Raw genomic sequence first — 20,527 nt, 5'->3', positions numbered from 1 at the left:
ATAAAATAAAATAAAATAAAATAGAATATGACCTAGCACTTGATTTGCTAAAAAAAAAAAAAGCACTGAGTTAAAGGCAAGATATTTTGCTTCAGTCATTCACTCTTTCTTGAGCTAAGAAAGAGCGAAAGAGCCCCTTTATGAAAAGGAGATGGGGATTATATTTTGTCTATAAATGACAATATTACTTGTCCTACTAATCTCATGAGTCTGACAGAAGGATAAGTGAAATAAGAGCTGTTAAAGCATTGTTCAAAATGTAAAGTAGATAGCAATGTAAGACATAATTATATTTTTAAAATTTGTAAGCATTTACAACAAAGTCATTTTATGGTGCCAGTCCCACTGGCCAACTACACATTACTGATAAAGTAACTTAGTGATACTTTCTCAGCCCTTTATGGAATTATATTTATCAAAAAATATGAATATTTGTCTTATCTGTCAGTTTCTACTCATTTGGTTTCACCTTTATAACTTAATACTTATAATAAATAAACCCAATATAAATCCACCTAATTAAAAAGTGAAAATTTGGAACATTATCTCATAAAAATCACTAAAATCTCCATCATTATATATCAAGAATATCTCAATATTACTGCAAAGAGCTTTCAGTTTTAAATAAATAGGCTTCATAAAATAAATTAACTTCTCATTATTGACAGTCAAAATAAAAAGTAAAAAAAATTAATGGTTTCAAACAAAAACAACACTCATATCCTTGTCCCATTAGACACCTCAACTTACTTCATCTCCCTTCAAAACTTCGGTGCCATCAAATTCACGGGTCTGATTTGTCTTCGCTGACACTTCTCTCTCAAGGTTGGCTAACTTCTCCTTTGCCTCCTGAAGTTCCTCAGCTTTGGCTTCTTTTTTACGAGAAATGATGGATGCCTAATTGAGCATTAAATATGAGTGTAAAATAAGATATACAATCAACTTTCTATTATCTTGTGAAATTAAGTATTTTTTAGATTTTACTGAGCTAAATTTTCAATATCAGGTTGACTTCTCCTGACAATAATACCCCTTGCCCTACTACCTACTATCACCAGTTATATATTTAGTATGAGTATGCATTGTGTGTATATATATATATATATATATATATAAAATACATTTATATTCTTTTTTGGCTGCACTGTGCGGCTTACAGGATCTTAGTGTCCCCAACAGGGATCGAACCTGGGCACCCGTGGTGAAAGCGCTGAGTCCTACGACTGGACCACCGGGGAATTCCCTGCAACGTATATTAAATAGCAACCTAAAAACATTATGGAAGACAAAAGCCCTGAAAATATAGGACGTATCAGCAGAGAAACAGAAATGCGATAGTAATAAAAATATTAAAATCTTGTTAAGTAACACTCAAATGCTAATGAAAATACCTTCTAGGTAAGTACAGAAGCTAACACTAGGTCTACTGTTTTTCTGCATGGTCGGTTTCCTTTCATTGGAAGAAAACAAGAATGCTTTATTCTCAAAACTACAACACAGGTCTTCTTATCTAAATTCATATCCATACTTTTAAAATAAAATGTTAAAACATTTATTATGTTTGGGGCAATCTAATAAATAAAATGCAGGTTCAAAATCAAACATCTGACTCACCAGAATTATGCAAACGTTTACACAATCCAGATGGCTGCTCTTAGCCATAATGGCAGTTAGCAACTCATGGGGGATTTCCTTAAATGAACCATGGCTGTACTGGTTTAAGAAAAACATTAGCTAAACTGTCTTCTCAAGTGAAATAGTACAAATATTTTCTTCAAACAAATTTGACAAGAAGGGGGAAATCTTTAGTCTAAACCCTTTAAAAAACTCTATTGTCCTCCCTGTTTAAAAAATGAAAAAAGACAGATGATGAAGGAATGTTTCCCTCTATAGAACTGTTTCAGCCAAAAAAAAAGAGAAGTAATGATTAGAGTACCAGAATTGTATAGGAATTGATGGTATGCTTCCTCAACATGATAAAATAAATAAATATAAACCTCAGCCCAAACCAGGATCTTATTTAATAGAGACATATGAGCATATATCCCGCCAAAGTCTGAAACAAGGTAAAAATGCCCAGCATCTCCACTACAATTTAATACTGTGCTGAAGGTATTTGCACACACCATTAGACAAGAGAAAGCAATTAGAAGCACAAGAATCTGAAAGGAAAAATTGGAATTTTCACAGTATATGATTATGTACCTAAAAAATCAAAAGAATCTACAGGAAATAAATCAATAGCTTTCATAGACAAATCAGTCAGAAAACATTTGGAAAGAAAAGCCCTCATTTATAAAAGCAAAAACCAAAATTAAATATGTAAGCATAAGTTTAACAAGAGAAGTTCCAAAATTTTATGAGGAAAACTATTCAACACTCCTGAAAGATACAAAAATAAACTTGAACAAATGGAGAGACATACCATGTTCTTAGATAGGAAGACTCAATATTGTAAAGATGTAAGTTCTAAGGTAATTGATAAATACAAGGCAACCCTAATAATTTTAAAAGTATGATTTTTTTCTAGAGATAGACAAATTGATAATAAAAGTTATTTGGAAGAACATACAAATAAGAATTGTAAGGGATTTCCCTGGTGGCGCCGTGGTTAAGAATCCGCCTGCCAATGCAGGGGACACAGGTTCAAGCCCTGGTCCGGGAAGATCCCACATTCTGCGGAGCAACTAAGCCTGTGCACCACAACTACTGAGCCTGCGCTCTAGAGCCTGCAAGCCACAACTACTGAGCCCATATGCCACAACTACTGAAGCCCACACGCCTAGAGCCCGTGCTCCGCAACAAGAGAAGCCACCACAATGAGAAGCCCACGCACCGCAACGAAGAGTAGCCCCCGCTCACTGCAACCAGAGAAAGCCTGTGTGCAGCAACGAAGACCCAATGCAGCCAAAAATAAATAAATTTATTTAAAAAAAAAGAATTGTAAGGAAACCCTAAAAAAGTAAAACAACTGGGGATGAAAATGGCTACTTTTATTAGATATTAGAACTTGATGATAAAGTTTCTATAATTAAAACAGTTAATATGGGTACATAAGCAGACAGGTCAACAGAACAACAGAAAATCTAGAAATAGATCCAATAGCATTTAAAAAATTTAAATAAAACAAAGGAGGACTCTCAAATCCATAGGGGAAAAATGGACTTTTTACCAACTGGTATTGGAACAACTGGATAATTGGACAGCATATACAATAAATACCATACACCAAAGAAAAATTCTAAACAGATCAAAGATTTAATTACAAAAATTAAATCACAGAATTCCAAAAAGGAAACTTGAGTAAATTTCTCTATAACTTTCAAGAGGGAAAAACATTCCTAAATATGACTTGAAACCTGAAATGATAAGTGAAAAAATTAATAAATTTGATTTCCTAAAAATGAAGAACTTTCCCATGGCAAAATAATACCATAAACAAAGTAAAAAGGCAAGTACCAAACTGGGGAAAATGTTACACTTATAAGCTAGATAAAGAGTAAATATTCCTGATATGTAAAGAGTTTCTAAAACTAGAAAAAAAAGGCCTACAGCCCTATAGAAAAATAGGTATAGATAGGAAGGGATAATTCACAGAAAAAGAATTAAAATGACTGTTACTCATGTGAAAAGATGCTCAACCTTGTTTATGGTAAGATAAAAAAAATTAAAACTATCATAAGATACCATTTCTCATCTACAAGGATGGCAAAAATCTTAAAGTTTGACAACATACTCTATCGGTGAGGCTGTAAGGAAACAGGTGCTTTCATACACTGCAGATAGGAATGTAAAATGCTAAAACCCCCATGAGGAGGAATTAGGCAATACTTAGCAAACTTACATCTACATTTATCGTTTGATGTAGCAATCTCACTTCTGAGACTATATCCCAAAGATACGCTGGCAAAAAATTGCAAAGACATAAACAAAAAGCTATTTATTTAAGTACGATTTGTAATAGCACAAAAATGGCAACAACCCAAATGTCCATTAATGGGGATTGGTTGAATAAACTGTGGTATAACCACTCAGTGCAGTATGTCTGTGAACAGGAATAAGCATATCCACTAGGACGGCTATAATAAAAAAGACAGATAATAACAAGTGTTGCTAAGAATGTGGTGAAATCAGAACCTTCATACACTGTTGGTGGGAATGTAAAATGGTACAGCTGTTTTGGAAAGCAGTCTGGCATTTCCTTAAAATGTAAAACACAGAATTATCATAGGAACCAACAACTGCACTCCTAGGAGTATACTCAAGAGAAATGAAAACTTATTTTGAAACAAAAACTTGTACAAGAATGCTCCTACCAGCATTATTCATAATAGCCAAAAAAGTAGAGACAACCCAAATGCTCATCAACTGGTGAATAGAAAAACAAAACGTGATATATCCATACAATGGGATATTATTCAGTAACAAAAAGGAATAAAGTATGTACAGATACATGCTACATCATGGATGAATTTTAAAAACTTTACACTAAGTAAAAGAAGCCAGTCACGAAGGACCACATATTGTATGATTCCATTTATATGAAATGTCCATGACAGGCAAATTTATAGAGATAGTTTGGTCTTTGGTAGGATTTGGGGGAAATGAGAAGTGACTGCTAATGATGGCTTTGGGGGTTATTTTTGGGGTGATAAAAATGTTCTAAAATTGATTGTGTAATGATTGCACAACTCTGTGATGCTAAAAACCATTGAATTGTAAATTTTAAGTGGGTGAATTGTACAGTATGTAAACTGTATCTCAATAAAGTTATAAAGGAATAAAAATTATTTTACTATTCACAAGCATATATTAAGAAAAAAGCATGGAGAATAAAAGTGTATAATATGCTCTTCTTTCTCTGAGGATGGAAATATATGAATATATGTATATGTAATATTATTTTTAATGGAATAATAAACTATAAAATTAAAAAATACCTATGGGAGAAGGAAAGAATAGCATGGATAGCACAGAGGTAGATGCTAGAAACTTCAAATACTTCTTGTTTTATAGGTTTGACTTGGAATCATGTAAATATTTTAAATAATTATAAAATTAATCTCGAAAATGTAATCCATAAAAATCAAAATGACCATATATATTTATCCAGTTTCCTTTGTGGCCTAACCATACAGAAGAATTATTCCCAGTAACTTTAGAACAGTAATTTGACTATATAACCCTAGGGGGATATATCCTAAAGACAACACAAACTAAAAAACAATTTTCAGCAGTAATCGTATTTTTGATGGTAGTATTGGTACTTTTATTTTGAAACTGTTGCATGTAATGCATGGATTTAAGCAAATGATGAACTATGTTGGTGCCAATGGAATGAAGCAAATAATGAATGCAATTATGTTGATGCTTCTGAGAACCAGAATTTTCAATTTGGGATAAGGAGGAAAATGGGAGATTGATGAGGTGAAGTAAAAACCCAGTAGTCCTGGAGGGCATTTCGTTTGTGGAACAGACAACCCTACACTTTCAAAACACAGATTCCAATGTCTAGTCATGGGTCAATTTAAAAGGTTGAAGAATATCTACCATTGGTCACACTACAGGAGGCCAGGGACCATCATATTAAAATGGGTGTTGGGTCTTTTCCTTCCAGAGCAAAAAAGGGGGAGGTGGGGCTTACTGTGGGAAGTCATAAACCACAGAGAGATTAACCTAATCATCCTGGCTCTTTTCCACACTCCACCATGCCAAGCAAACATCCTCTGAGCAGTCAGCATGACAGTGCTTGGAAAAGAGTCATAATAATTACCCAGTATTTTCTGGATAGATCCTTGATACACCTTCTATATGTTTCTTTCATTCTAAAGTTGTTCTCTGAGGAGCTGATGTCTTATTCCAATAATGACCCATGCTTATCTGCTCTGATATGAGGCCATCTACTAAGCAGGAACCAATACTGTAGAATTCCCTCTTTTTCAGAGAAGCCATATCAAAAGGACTGCTAGCCATCAATAACTGAGCAAGAACTGTTTTTCTATAAACAAATATTGGGCAGAATGGCCCTCTCTGACAGCAAAGTAGAGATAAAAAAGTAATTCACCTAACTTCATCTCCTCTGTATTCCAGGGAATGGCAAATTGGAGATTTACTTACCTAGAATTTTAATTCATTCTTCAGGACCAAGTTAATAAAAGACCAAGAAACTCCTGATTAAACTGGATATGGAGTATTTTGTAGACAGGGCTGCAGATTTTGGCTTTGTTATATTTCTGCTTTCTCAGTTAACATTTCAGAGCTGAAACATTCCACATTCCCCAGCAGTGTGGGGGCCAACTCAGGCTTACAATTCTGACTAAAAATCACCCTGTGCTTCTAACTTATCCGAATTTTCTGCCCCTCACTAAGCATTACACTATCCAGGAGATACACTAGCAAGTTGTGCAACTGAAAAAAACCCACACTTTTCATTTAGATTCTTGCAACTGTATCATATGTAATATTATCACTTTTTCTACATTTTGGTCAAATAAATTTTTATATCAACTAAAAACAAACAAACAAACAAAACCAGTAGTCTTGAATCTGAACTGAAAGGATCAGTATGAACTCATGGTGTACTTTATGAGAGAGAAAGAGAAAAAATACTTCCTAGCTCTGTCCACTAAAAAGACCTAAAAACAATGGCCACCCCAGTAGCAATGAGAAGTACTAATACCAGATTGTGGTCTGTAAATATCATTTCCTACTAAAACATATCAGGCTCATAGAAGAAAGTCTAATTCCAAGACTGGGGTAGGAAATGTAAAAGATGAGCCTAGAAACTATCTTAATCATACCAGAAAGCAAGGATGTTATCAAAGACAAATAGTATTTTAAAAGGACTCAGTCCTACCAGCCAAAAATGGGACAATTTAAGCATCATTAAGGGAAATGTCTGCAACCTAAATTTCATTACATCTATGGTTCATAATAACATTAAATAGATAAGAAACCAAAAAAATTAAAAACTAACCCTAATTAATCATTTTTAATGTTAGACGCAACCAATCCATTTTGAAAACTGAAAAATAAAAATAAGAATCAAGCATGTACCCTGGCTTTCCTATATGAACTATACTCCAGGATAACCAAATAGCTGATGAGAGGAGGTTTCTCTTTTCAGAAGTAGTCCAGCTCCAACATCGCTAATTATTAGAGAAATGCAAGTCAAAACTACAATGAGGTACCACCTCACACCAGTCAGCATGGCCATGATTAAGACGTCTACAAATAACAAATGCTGGAGAGGGTGTGGAGAAAAGGGAACCCTCCTACACGGTTGGTCGGAATCTAAATTAGTGCAGCCACTGTGGAAAACAGTATGGAGGTTCCTCAAAAAACTGAAAATAGAGTTGCCATATGATCCAGCAATACTACTCCTGGGCATATATATGGACAAAAACATAATTCAAAAGACACATGCACCCCTATGTTCATAGCAGCACTATTCACAATAGCCAAGACATGGAAACAACCTAAATGTCTGTTGACAGATGAGTGGATAAAGATGTGGTACATATATACAATGGAATACTACTCAGCCATAAAAAAAGAATGAAATAATGCCATTTGCAGCTACCTGGATGGACCTAGAGATTATCATACTAAGTAAAGTAAGTCAGAAAGAGAAAGACAAAAACAAGGTCCTACTGTACAGCACAGGGAACTATATTCAATATTCTGTGATAAGCCATAATGGAAAAGAATATAAAAAAAGAATGTATATATGTATAACTGATTCACTTTGCTGTACAACAGAAATTAACACAACACTGTAAATCAACTATATTTCAATAAAAAAAGTAGTCTGCTAATAAATGAAGAAGGAATCATAGTATCAACATTTTATTATCCCTAATGAAATAAATGGGCAGGCACTGATAATCAATGGCACAAAAAAAAATCACAAAAAAAGAGACAACCAGACATTAGTCCCTCCAAATGAAAGTATAAAATACCACTTAGAGAATATTCTTGACCAAAAAAAAAAAAAAATCAAAACAGAACCTGTTCAAGCTTCTAGATCTAATATATAGGAAATACAGGAAACAGAGGAACATTTTAAAAGGACACCATCAGGCTGCAATCAGTAAAACACCAACTATGGGAAATGCTATAGGATAAATAAACAAGTTTCAATTTAAAAAACTGCAAGAAAATTATTAAATGAGTGGATAAATAAGTAGGGAAGAGAGCCTATAGATTAAAAGAGACAAATATATCAACCAAATGCAGTGTATAAATCCTGTATGGATCCTAATTAAAACAAAGCCACTGGGGGAAAAAAAAAACAGGAAAGGAAAAAAAGAAAGAAAGAGACAATCAAGGAAATCTGAACACTGATTGGATATTGGCCAATATTAAGGAAGTAATAAAAGTGTTCAAATGTGGTATGTTACGTTTTTTAAAAGTATTTTTTAAAGATACGTTCTGAGATATTTGTAGATGAAATTATATGAAGTCTAAGATTTGCTTCAAATAATCCAGTTGGGGCGGGGGGTATAGATGAAATAAGAATGGCCATGATTGCTATAGCTGAGGCACACTGAGGGTTTACTGAACTCTTTTCTCTACCTTTTTATATGGTTAAATTTTTCCATTATAAAAAGGTTTTTTAAAAAATTCTAGCATCCTTGAATAATGCTTTGTTATGTTGCTCAGTATTTTCTAAGGTTACAGAATGCTCTTCACACTAAACTCTTCTTGCCAAGGTTCTTGTCAGGTAATCCATGGCTGTCATTTGAGCCTTCTGTCTATTAATACATAACAACATATATACCCTCATGACTTCTGGATAAAATGATAAATGCCTTAGCACTAAAATTCAATTTATTCTGTATTTTTTCAAACTAACTCTAAACCTGAAAAAGTATATTGCCTTTAGTTCATTAAAGATTATAAATAGTCTTATTTATATCACTTAAAGTAAGCATTCATATAAAAAATCAAATTTCACACTCACAGATATAACCACAAAGAGCTCTATCACCACAGTTGGCAGACACTGAGGAAACTAAGCATTATCAGATATATTGAATTTCAAACCTGAACATGTGTCTTTTCCACAAATTCTTTCTTATAATCTGGAGATTAGCAATGACAGGAGAACATTTATTCTTTGCTTCCTTCTCACTTTAAGACTATCGATAACACAGACCATGGTATTAATGAAAATGTTCACCAACAAGATTACAGACCTAAATATGTGAGCCAAAGGGAGTGGTCTTACCTGTTGCCTATATAGTGACAGTTTGCCTTCAATTGGCTCATTTCTCATCATTTTCTTTTCAATCAGCTGACTGATCTGTGTGTTTATTTCATTTATCTAAAACAGTATGAAAATAAAAAGGTTAAAACTCTGCCTATGATTACCCAAACTAAGGGACATCTGGCCAAACAAAACTTTGAATTTACAGTTGTTATTATCAGTAATTTGATGGGAGGATCAGCTCCATTAACATTATGGGTGGGCTGTTACGATTACTTTTAGAGACAACTTGCATTTCACAGTTCATGATATATATTTACACAATTTGATTACTTACATGGATTTAACCATCTATACCTAAATTATCCTAAAGTATTCTACATGAAATATTTATATATTACCATCAAAAAGATGATTTCTAAAAATCTGAAGTTATCCCTTCACCTAGGCTGTGACTTTCAAGTAACTGTAAGTGATAAAGCAAATCTGGACTAACATTCCCCAGGGATTTAGTACAAGGAATTCACGAACCCAGCTGAGAGTTGACATGAATGACATCTAAAAACCCTTCCTGTTCTAATGAATGATCTATGATTCTATAATAGCTGTCACTTATCCTATTGATTAATCGAAACTTTTCTCAAATGTAGTAAAACTGAATAAAGCCAACAGAAGCATATAGTCCTATAATAAATTTTTTTAAATTACATGGCTTTCAGTATAACTATCCTTTGAAAAACTAGAATTTTCCTGTTAATCTTATAACATTAAACTGAGCCAAATCTGACTTGGACAACTAATTTCTATACATAAATTAAAAGAATAAAATCATTAGAATTATGTATTTAATTGTAGTGGCTATTAAGCACATTAAAGTCAAAATCTTTCAATCAATTTTCATGATATTTAATTACTATTTTAAAAAATATACATTTGATTAGTGTTTTTAGGGAAGAAAAATGTTATGATACCAGGTTTCAATGAGCATTACAAGAAAGTTTAGTAATTCCAAAGCAGGCATAAAAAGCTAATAAAAATCATTAGCTTTAAATACAAAATTGCTATAACATTATTCTTGGAAATAAAAAGTAATCACATTTACGATATTTTAAAAATTGTCAACTAAATTATTATATTCTGAATATATAAACTTATGAGCCAATCATATACATTAATTTATATATCCAAGTTACCCACTTTCCTAATCAGTTGACTAGGTTTATATAACACCATGTGGATTAAGTGACAGCATTATGTGCTACAATTTCTCATAAAGAACAACTCCTCGTAAGAGCTGTCAGCTCTTAGCACAGGTTAACTTAAGAGTCAAGAGTAGGACACTATAGAAAGCAGTTCACATAATTTTCACAGGAGTGGGGATGAGATAAAATTGGAAGCTTATAAAAAGAAGATGATTGTTACTTACTTTAGATTCAAGTTCAAGAAGATCAGAATGACCCATAGCAGGCTCTGAAACCACTTTCTGTAAAAAATGCAATTCTTTTTTCTTGTTCTCTAATTCTTTAGGAAATTTTTCAGTTACCATATATGAATTAAACTTTATCTCCTCCTCTAGCCTCTTCATTAAACCTATAAAAATAAAATAAATGAATATTCAGCCCAAGAGAGTAGGTAAAGTGATGCTTTGTACATTTTAAAACATAAGACCTGGATAGTACGGCACATCCATTGAAAGCATTCTGTATAATACCTAGCATAGAACAATAAAAGATTGGCCACTGAAATTTTTTGCTGTTAATTAGAGTGATAATGAAGGACAATTTACATAGAAGAATATTTAAATTATAGAAAAAGTAATATTATGATCTTTCCAAATTACCACCTAATTCTTTTACAGTCCACAATATGCAAAAATAACCTTTACAGTGCCAAATATTTTGTTGGGTCATATTTTGTCATCTAAGTATTTAAGGAATCCATGAACCAAATGACAACACAAATGAAATCTAATCCAGGTTATTTCTTCTATAAGTGGTCATTTATTCTTCTTCTTTTGCAGTACTTATGATGCAATTTATATTTCTATTCTAATACTTCATAAATGGTAATACATTATCATTTTTAGCTTTAAACCAATGAAGATATTACTAAAGGTACAAGTTAAAATCTGAAAAAGAGAAATTATCTACATTCATAAACATTTTCAGTTTTCCATGTTTGGTAGTTTTGATTTTGTAAAGTATTAGTTTACAGTTAAGTGGCAACTTAAATTACATTTTCTTATTCTGGCAGTATTAGTTTACAGTTAAGTGGCAACTTAAAATACATTTTCTTATTCTGGCAGAGTGAACAAACATACACATATACAGATTTTCAGTGAATAATGGTTTTGTTATAAATTCCCAGCCTTGAGAGCTTTAAAAAGTTTATTTCAGATCTTTCCATTACACATTTACAAATTCTGGCTTGACTTTTTAAAACACTGGATTTCCGGTTTAAGTAACCTACGTACGTAGATTGCATAATAAATCTCAGCCAAAGCCTTAAAATTATTTTTAGTTCTGCTGTGCTAACCGTATATTAATGTGTAAAAATTTATTAATGGTAAATTCACGAGTTTTCCATTCATCCCTACAATTTTCCACCTCTTTTTTTAGGGACTGGGGATAGGAAGGGAAAAGAAAGTGTTTACTGAATCACACTATAATTAGGCAGACATTCCTATATGGTTTCCGATTAACTCTACCACCTGGCTTCTTTGGCTATTAGATGACTAGTTTTTCCACCTTCAAGTTCTTAAACATAGTGCATGTAATCAGAGATGCAAGAAATCAAAATCTAAAATGTTTTTAAAGATTTAAAATTCTTTAATATTACTTTCCTTATTTAAAAAAAGTTTCTAATTCTAGAAAATACAAACCAATCTATAGTAACAGAAAGCAGATCAGTGGTTGCCTGGGGTGGGTTAGAGAGGCAGAGAGGGACAGGAGTGAGATATTACAAAGGGGCACAAGGAAATGTTTAGAGGTGATGGATATGTTTGTTATTTTGATTAAGGTTGACAGTTTCACTAGTGTATATGTATGTCAAAACTTATCAAGTGTATACTCTAAACATGTGCTGTTTACTGTATGTCCATTTTACCTCAGTAAAGCTATTAAAAAACAAAAACAGAGTTTCCATCACATTTTAAATCCTTCTCTTAAAAATTTTAACTTATGAAAAGTGGACACGTTTCTATGCAGTTTTTTAAAAATTATCTTTGAAAATCCTGGTGAAATTAAATATAAGGTCACTTAAGATCTCCGCAAACATTTTGATTAAAAACCCTTTGAAAACGTCTCACTGATCCTATTACAACTGAATGAGTAGCTTCTTTTACATAATAAATCTCAGGAATATGTAGAGTATAAAGATGAATTAACAAGTGAGTATTTTATAATACAGCTGTTACTCTGAAAAAATACAAATTATACTGTTATACTAAAAATACTTTTATGTTATTTAAGCAAACAGAAATTTTTTGTAAGCCATTTGTTGTTACTAAAAAATTTCGATGGACCTTATTAAACTAAATACCTGAAGCAACTGAACATCTGTTTACTCTTTTCCTAGGCTGCTGAATATAATCCTTAAGACTCTGCTTCCCAGAAAGATGTCAACAAATCAGGAACTCCTTAACTTCCTGCTCCCCACTCCCTGTCCATCCACAAAAAACATATATTGCACACATAATACCTTATTTTTATATTTTCAGCCATTTTTTTTTCTTATTTGATTTCCCTCCTACCCGTGGAAAAGATCATTTTCTTCCTATGCAGGGTTAAGGTCTCTACTCCCACCACCCAACTATTTAACAGATTGTTTACTGAATGCTGGCTGTGTGTAATCTGTGTGCTAAGGCCTGAAAATAGAAAGAACAATTATGCCTTGGTGACTAGCCTGTTTAGCTGTGTCAGAGTCAGATATGCCAACAATTAACATATTATGGTAATTGCTGTAGAACATTCAGCGCAATACAGGGACACAATGGGAGCACACAGGAAAGGTTGTTACCAATTCTCACCTTTTCCTCCTGAATCTTCCAATCTTCCTTTGTCTGACTGACTCTCCAGCAATGTGAACACCACTAGACCACTACCCTGCCTCAATCTATGCACAGTACTATATTTCTCAATCATTTGCACACTCTCTCCCTTGCTTTCTTTTCAAAGACAAGCAGTCAGAAGAAGCCTGCCCTTTTATCTCTACTTCTTCCTCCATCATTTGCTTAGCTTACTACATTTATGTTCTTTTAGGTCACTCTGCCTTGGCATGGAATGTCTTCCACTCTTCTACCTCTCCAGCTTTAATTTAACTCAATTGCCACACCTCCAGGAAACCATTTGACTCTGTGTTAGCGTTTAGTGCTCTTTGCCTCTTTGTTCTCATGGGAGCCTGTGCTGAGCTCCATCGGTGTATTTGTCACACTGCATTATAATTGTCCACTGCTTGTCATTTCTCCATTAGACTGTGAGCACTTTAATAGAAATAGCTTTTCTTTCTATTCCTAGCACTTAGCACAGTATCTGACAAGTAGCAGATGTCCAGTAAACACTGAATTAATGGACTATTGGTTTTGAGCCAATTACTTCTGTTACTGCGTAACAACACAATTGACTTTACTGTTTAGCATCATCTACTAACATTTCGAGAGATGCCCAAAACAGAACAACTTTATTTGTCCATTTTATTACTAAATAATTATGTATTTCCTGGCCCAAACAATTCTATTTAGGCTAGAAAGCCAAAGCAAAACAAAGTCTATCAATTCAAACAAAAAATGAAATATTACTAATACTATAAATATCTTTGGATATTCTGTTTAGTTACCAGAATTAAAACATAATAGCAAGAAATATTTAACCAAATAAAACTGAGGATAAGCAGAAACACATGTTCAGGCTAACATTTTAAGTTGTATTAAACTGTACTGATCAATCAATTTTTCTGCATACCAAATCTTTCAATTCTTATATACATTATCTTCATTTTCAAAAATTCACTATTAATGTTAAGTTCTAGAAATTTCTTAGCAAGGATAGACATATGAAAACAAATTGCTTATTGATATTAATTTTTAAATGGCTATAATTTAAGGAATTTCTTTTGAAGATTTATCTTAATTTTTTACAGTAAAGATGTGAAGGACCCTACATCAAACCCAAAGAACATATACTAAAAAGATATACTATATATAATACTAAGGAGGAAAAAAAGCACTAAAAAATTACTTTCTTTTGTCCTAAACATTCTCCTAAAAGGTGAAAACTTAGTGAATAAGGAATCAAATGACACCAACAACTAAATGCATGGCAACTTCCAGGTACTGCTTGAATCTGAATTTATGACTGAGAGGAGTCAGAGATTCTATGGAAAGCCACTAATTAATACGTATGAACCATACATTTTATAGGGAGTACTATACTGGTTTCTTAAATATCAATTAAATATGCCGTATTTCCTTGATTTTAAGATGCCATCAACTAAATTACAAATACCATGTGAAATGCATACATAAAGTATAAGATGTATCTCAATTGCAAAACCAATTAAAATGGTAAAGAACATGTGTCTAGAATCAAGGAAATACTGTATTACCTCTTTCAACAGTTTTACTGAGATATAATTTACCACACAGCCATAAAATTCATCTGTTTAAAGTGTACAATTCAATGGCTTTTAGTAAATTCACAGAATTGTGTAACGATTACCACAATCAATTTTAGACCATTTTAATCAGCTTAAAAAGAAGCCTCTATACCCACTAGCAGTCACCTCCTCCCCCCATCATCCACCTACCAACACAGCTGTCCTCCCCTACAGTTCCCCAACCCTAGGCAATCACTAGTTTGACTTCCATCTCTATGGATTTGCTTATTCTGGAAATTTCATACAAATGGGGTCATATAATATGTTTTTGTGACTAGTTTCTTTCACTTAAGATGTTTTTGGGGTTCATGCATATTGTAGCATGTATCAACACTTCATTCCTTTTATTGTTGAATAACATTCCACTGTATGGATATGCTACAGTTTGTTTATTCATTCATCAGTTTAGGGATACTGGGGTTGTTTTTACTTTTTGGCTATTATGAACAATGCTGCTATGAACATTTATGTACAACTTTTTGGGTGGACATATGTTTTAAACTCTCTTGGTAGAATAAAATTGCCGGATCATATGGTAATTCTAGGTTTAACACTTTGAGGAACTGCCAAACTGTTTTCCAAAGTGGATGCATCATTTTACATTCCCACTAGCAAAGTATGCAGGTTCCAATTTCTCTACATCCTTGTCAACACCTGTTATTGACTGTCTTTTTTATTACAGTCATTCTGTATATTATATCTTAAGAGTATAATATTTCACAGAATACTAGAAAAAGATAAATTAACCTTCCCATAGCTGGATATTTATACTGAAATATTTCTCCAATACCAATGAGAACTTTTTACTGCTCTTCCAATTTACATGGTCTCCCTTCTGATGAGCACACTTAAAAAATGCCTAGGATAGGTTTGGTGGTATAATCTGGGATATCAGAACAATGTATCCTCTATGTAAAGCTAATGTGCCAGCAGAGCCAGGGATACCCATGTCATTAGCATAACCGAAAATATGAAACAACAGTTTTAAGGGTCCAGCATTTTACTCTTTTTCTTTATAGCCCTGGCACTAAAACAATATTCACATTTTTTCCATCCATCATTCTCATAAAATACATTCTAAGTATTTTATACATTCACACACCAGAGAGCCTCTCTCCATCGTGGTTTTCATTAGTTCACCCTCTGACAAAACACTGAAAGGGAATTTAAAAACCACAGGTGAACACTTAAGGATGTCTTCATCAGGGCTGTCACTTGCTAGCTAGGAAATGATGCCCTAAAATGCTGAGCTATCACTTGATGATAATTAGTTCCCATTAGTAAGGAAGACTACTGATTTAAATTAATATTCTCGCTAATATGATGACTTATATCATATTATATGATCATCATATAATTTCCACTTACTTTCAGGCTTCGCATCTGCTGCTGCATGGCGCATACTTTTCAACTGGTTTTGTATTCTTTGCAGTCTCTGCACTGCATGAAATAGCTTTAAAATACAATTAGATCTATTACTTCCTTAGTCTAATGAAACCTACCATTCATAGACATGCAATGAAAAATACAAGTTCCACATAATTATTATGCTGTAAAGGGAACAAATGATAAGAACTAAAAAATTACTAAGCTAAACCCAAAATGTAATTGGTTCACTCAATACCCTCTCATGTAAATCTTAAAAGAAAAGCTTTCAGAAACTTTTTCTTTAGTTATTTGTTGAATTAGGTGATCAAGGAAAAATGCTGGTTAGAAAAGTATATGCACCAGGCTTTTCTTGTTAAAACATGGTTTTCTTTATTCTAAGGAATGCTAGCATTCTCAGAAATGATGGCTCAGGAATCAGAAACTGATGCTAAGTAACCATTCAGGGCGTGGGCAATGCAGCTTACTGCTGCAGGGTAACTATTATGATGCCAAGCCAAGTTCCAAAAGAGCCAAACATCTAAACTGCTCACTTAGTAGGAAATGAAGCTGATTTGAAATATATTTTTAATGTACAAGTCTACTCAGTGTTAAGATAGATTTTTTTTTTTTTTGCGGTACACAGGCCTCTCACTGTTGTGGCCTCTCCTGTCGCGGAGCACAGGCTCCTGACGCGCAGGCTCAGCGGCCATGGCTCATGGGCCCAGCCGCTCCACAGCATGTGGAATCTTCCCAGACCGGGGCACGAACCCGTGTCCCCTGCATCGGCAGGCGGACTCTCAACCACTGCACCACCAGGGAAGCCCTAAGATAGATTTTTAATAAAATAGAAGAAATACTTTCTGGCTGGGAATTCCCTGGTGGCGCAGTGGTTAAGAATCCGCCTGCCAGTGCAGGGGACACAGGTTCGAGCCCTGGTCCGGGAAGATCCCACATGCCGTGGAGCAACGAAGCCCATGCGCCACAACTACTGAGCCTGTGCTCTAGAGCCTATGAGCCACAACCACTGAGCCCATGCGCCGCAACTACTGAAGCCCGTGTGCCTAGAGCCCATGCTCTACAACAAGAGAAGCCTCTGCAATGGGAAGCCCGCATACCACAGCAAAGAGTAGCCCCTGCTCGCTGCAACTAAAGAAAACCTGCGCGCAGCAATGAAGACCAAATGCAGCCAAAAATAAATAAATAAAATAAATAAATTTTTTTTAAAAAAGAAATTCTGGCCAAATTATTTTTTCTTTAAGGCAAAGTCTAAAAACGTGGAGTGTGGGTAATTTTGACCCTTTTCAAGATCTGCTTATTTGCCCATGGAGTAAAGTGTAAAGAATACAGTGATCAGTAGAATAAAATGGATGTTTTTTCATAGCCCCACAATCTCAGGACACCCTTTAAGAGATTCTAGAAGTTTTATTAGCAGTTAATCTTACTGCTTAACATTACAATGGATATTCTGTAATGCTGGAACAACATGAGTTAAGCATGGGCCAAAAGATAGTGTATAGATACCTACAGAGAATAGAACCCAAAAGATGGTATTGTTTTTGCTGTTGGTGCCACACAATACTCTTTTTTTGTTGTTGTTTGTTTTTATAAATTTATTTATTTACTTTATATTTTATTTTTGGCTGTGTTGGGTCTTCGTTTCTGTGCAACAGCTTTCTCCAGTTGCGGCGAGCAGGGGCCACTCTTCATCGCGGTGCGCGGGCCTCTCACTCTTGCGGCCTCTCCCGTTGCGGAGTATAGGCTCCAGATGTGCAGGCTCAGTAGTTGTGGCTCACGGGCTTAGTTGCTCCACGGCATGTGGGATCTTCCCAGACCAGGGTTCGAACCCATGTCCCCTGCATTGGCAGGCAGATTCTTAACCACTGCGCCACCAGGGAAGCTCACCACACAATACTCTTAAAAAGAGTATTTCATCATGTTAACAAAGGGAATCGTGAACTACAATTCTAAAAAATCTTCTTTACATTTGAATGATCAGCAGGAACTATTTCTTTCACAATGAGAATATAAACTTTTATGTGGGTACCTGATTCTTTTGTTCCTGTTTCTGTTGTGCAAGAAATTCTTCTCTCTCTTTCTCAACTCGAAGTTGCCTTGCTATTTTAAGCATCCGTTGATGATTCTGAACTGTCTCCACCTACAGTGAGGGAATAAATAGTATATATTACTATCAGGTTTAAGAAAGACGTTAGCATGTCATGTGACTCAGACATCCACTTATCATTTCCTTTTGGTAAACAGTATTCCCTAGAGATGACACTAAAGTTTCAGACTCCAGGTCCTTAACAAGTTTTGGGCTGCTGCCTAGGGAGATTCCCTTTCCATCAATGTATTTGACTCCAGCCTCCGATGTACACTCATGCCTTGCTTAATCTTTATTTGCATTCCTAAATCTTTGCAAGTCCTTGGGAATTGGGGCCAAAGTCTTACAGTGCTAATTCTTGCCTTACCCTTTTCTTCAAACGTTCAACTCTCTTAATGAGCTGATCCTTTTCTTCCTCCATTGCACTGATATCCTAAAAAGTAGTCAAGAAGACGTTATAAGAAAAAGTATTCTTTGTCTGTAGAATTCAGATAAGGTCTTTACATGATTATGCATCTACCATTTCCATCACTTATAACCAGAGCATTAAGGAACAAAGATCCTCTTTTGGATGAAGGGCATTTCTATTCCCACCCCTCACCCCAGGGTTCTTTATGCAGGGTAATTTATTTGGTAGCTTGGTGTTCATCTAGAAAAGCAACTGAAACAGGTTACAAAGCAGTAAGGTAAAGCTGCCAACCAGACATTTGTGTTCTGATTCCAAATATGGGCACATGATTTTTAAAAAATCTTCTATAATGGAAAGTGTACAGGTCTAAAAACATGAACAACAGCTGCTGACATCCCGTCTGCTCTGTTAAATACCAAACTATATATTCTGTCAATTTTCCACCAAAATTATTTTTAAGGCTATGGTGTTTTCAAGACATAAATTTGTATCTGGTTTTGTCAATTAACCAATTCCATCTCTAAAAATAAAGATTTCAAAAATGTCATTTAACCAGCTCCACAATAGTTTCTAGTGAAAACAAACAAAAAATCCTTCCTAACCCAAAAAACTAATAGGTTAACTCTCACAGTAATAATAAAAGGAAAAATATATACGGTAGTCAGTACTGACAGGATTTGGGAAAATAGGCACTGTTACTACTGGTGGCATTATATTGAAGAACAATATCAAAAGTCTTAAAATAAATGTGTATGCATTCTGGCTCAGTAATTTCACCTCTGGGAATCTATAAAGATCCTCATAGATGTCAATTATATCTAAAATTTGGAAATGACCCAAATGTCTGAGGATTATTAAGTAAATCATGGCACAACACAATGAAAATCACTAAAAATCATGAAGAATGTTGAATGACATGAGAAAAAGTCATGATATGACATTACTTGAAAGAAGCAGATTATAACATTTATATATAATACAATACCAAGAAAAATATATTAAATATATTCACTAAAATATCAGTAGCAGTTATCACTAGAGCATGGCATTTTGAGTGAATTATTTTCTATTTTTTGCTTAATCATACTTCTTTACAAAGAATATGTTGAAAAATACTTCGGTAATAATTAATAAAATTAAAATCACAGACGCTAAGTTATTTTATCATTTTAGTTTACTCACATGACATAATGGAGGAACCATAGATAGACATCACTCTTATTCCATACTTTGTGACAACTATCTACTTATGGGTCTTTCTCTTCCATTAGATGTGAGTTCATCTTTCATTTCTTATACATTCTCAAACTCTTATTGAGAACCTCCCACATGCAGGGCACTGTGATAGGCACTGGGGATACTGTGGTGAACAAGATATGTAGACGTGGTCCCTGCCCTCACTGGGTTTAAATACAGTTGGTAAGACAGGCATTAAAATAATCATAAGTGTAATGAGTGTTATGAAACAGAAAGAACTGGGGGGAACTAATCTATCTAGGGAATCAGGGAAGGCCTCCCTGAGGAAGCAACTTCTAATGTTTCCTGTTTGAATGAGAAGATAAAGATGTGATTTCTAAAAATACAAAATCCATGAAAGTGAGAATTAGCAATTGTTTAGAGAAAGAACTTACACACCTAGCAAGAATATAAAGACATTTTTTGGAGAACACTAAGTAACATACATCAAAAGTCCTAAAAATTCTCATATGCTTTAATAAGCAATTCTACTTCTAGGAATTTACTCTAAGGAAACAATCGCAGGTACCCCCAAATAAATTTATGTAGA

At 34.1% G+C, this 20,527-nt stretch overlaps 1 protein-coding gene across 7 annotated transcripts in view; it reads right to left on the bottom strand.

The window, feature by feature from the left end:
• IFT81 (intraflagellar transport 81) overlaps nt 1-20,527 on the bottom strand; it is a 103,907-nt gene that overhangs the window by 54,870 nt on the left and 28,510 nt on the right. For 6 of the 7 annotated variants that reach the window (XM_060029357.1, XM_060029356.1, XM_069541345.1 and 3 more), the window contains 6 exons: nt 18,700-18,765; nt 18,276-18,386; nt 16,232-16,316; nt 10,638-10,801; nt 9,233-9,328; nt 751-897 (listed from right to left, as the gene is read on the bottom strand). In XM_060029357.1, the coding sequence (XP_059885340.1) occupies nt 751-897; nt 9,233-9,328; nt 10,638-10,801; nt 16,232-16,316; nt 18,276-18,386; nt 18,700-18,765 (669 nt within the window). Of the gene's footprint in view, nt 1-750; nt 898-9,232; nt 9,329-10,637; nt 10,802-16,231; nt 16,317-18,275; nt 18,387-18,699; nt 18,766-20,527 lie in introns of those variants that run through there. The other variant, XM_060029360.1, reaches the window with a different exon arrangement.

The sequence above is a fragment of the Delphinus delphis genome, chromosome 13 (genome assembly GCF_949987515.2).
Source record: "Delphinus delphis chromosome 13, mDelDel1.2, whole genome shotgun sequence".
NCBI lineage: Eukaryota > Metazoa > Chordata > Mammalia > Artiodactyla > Delphinidae > Delphinus > Delphinus delphis.
The sequence above is the reverse complement of the archived record's forward strand: the minus strand, read 5'-3'. Positions and strand labels throughout refer to the sequence as shown.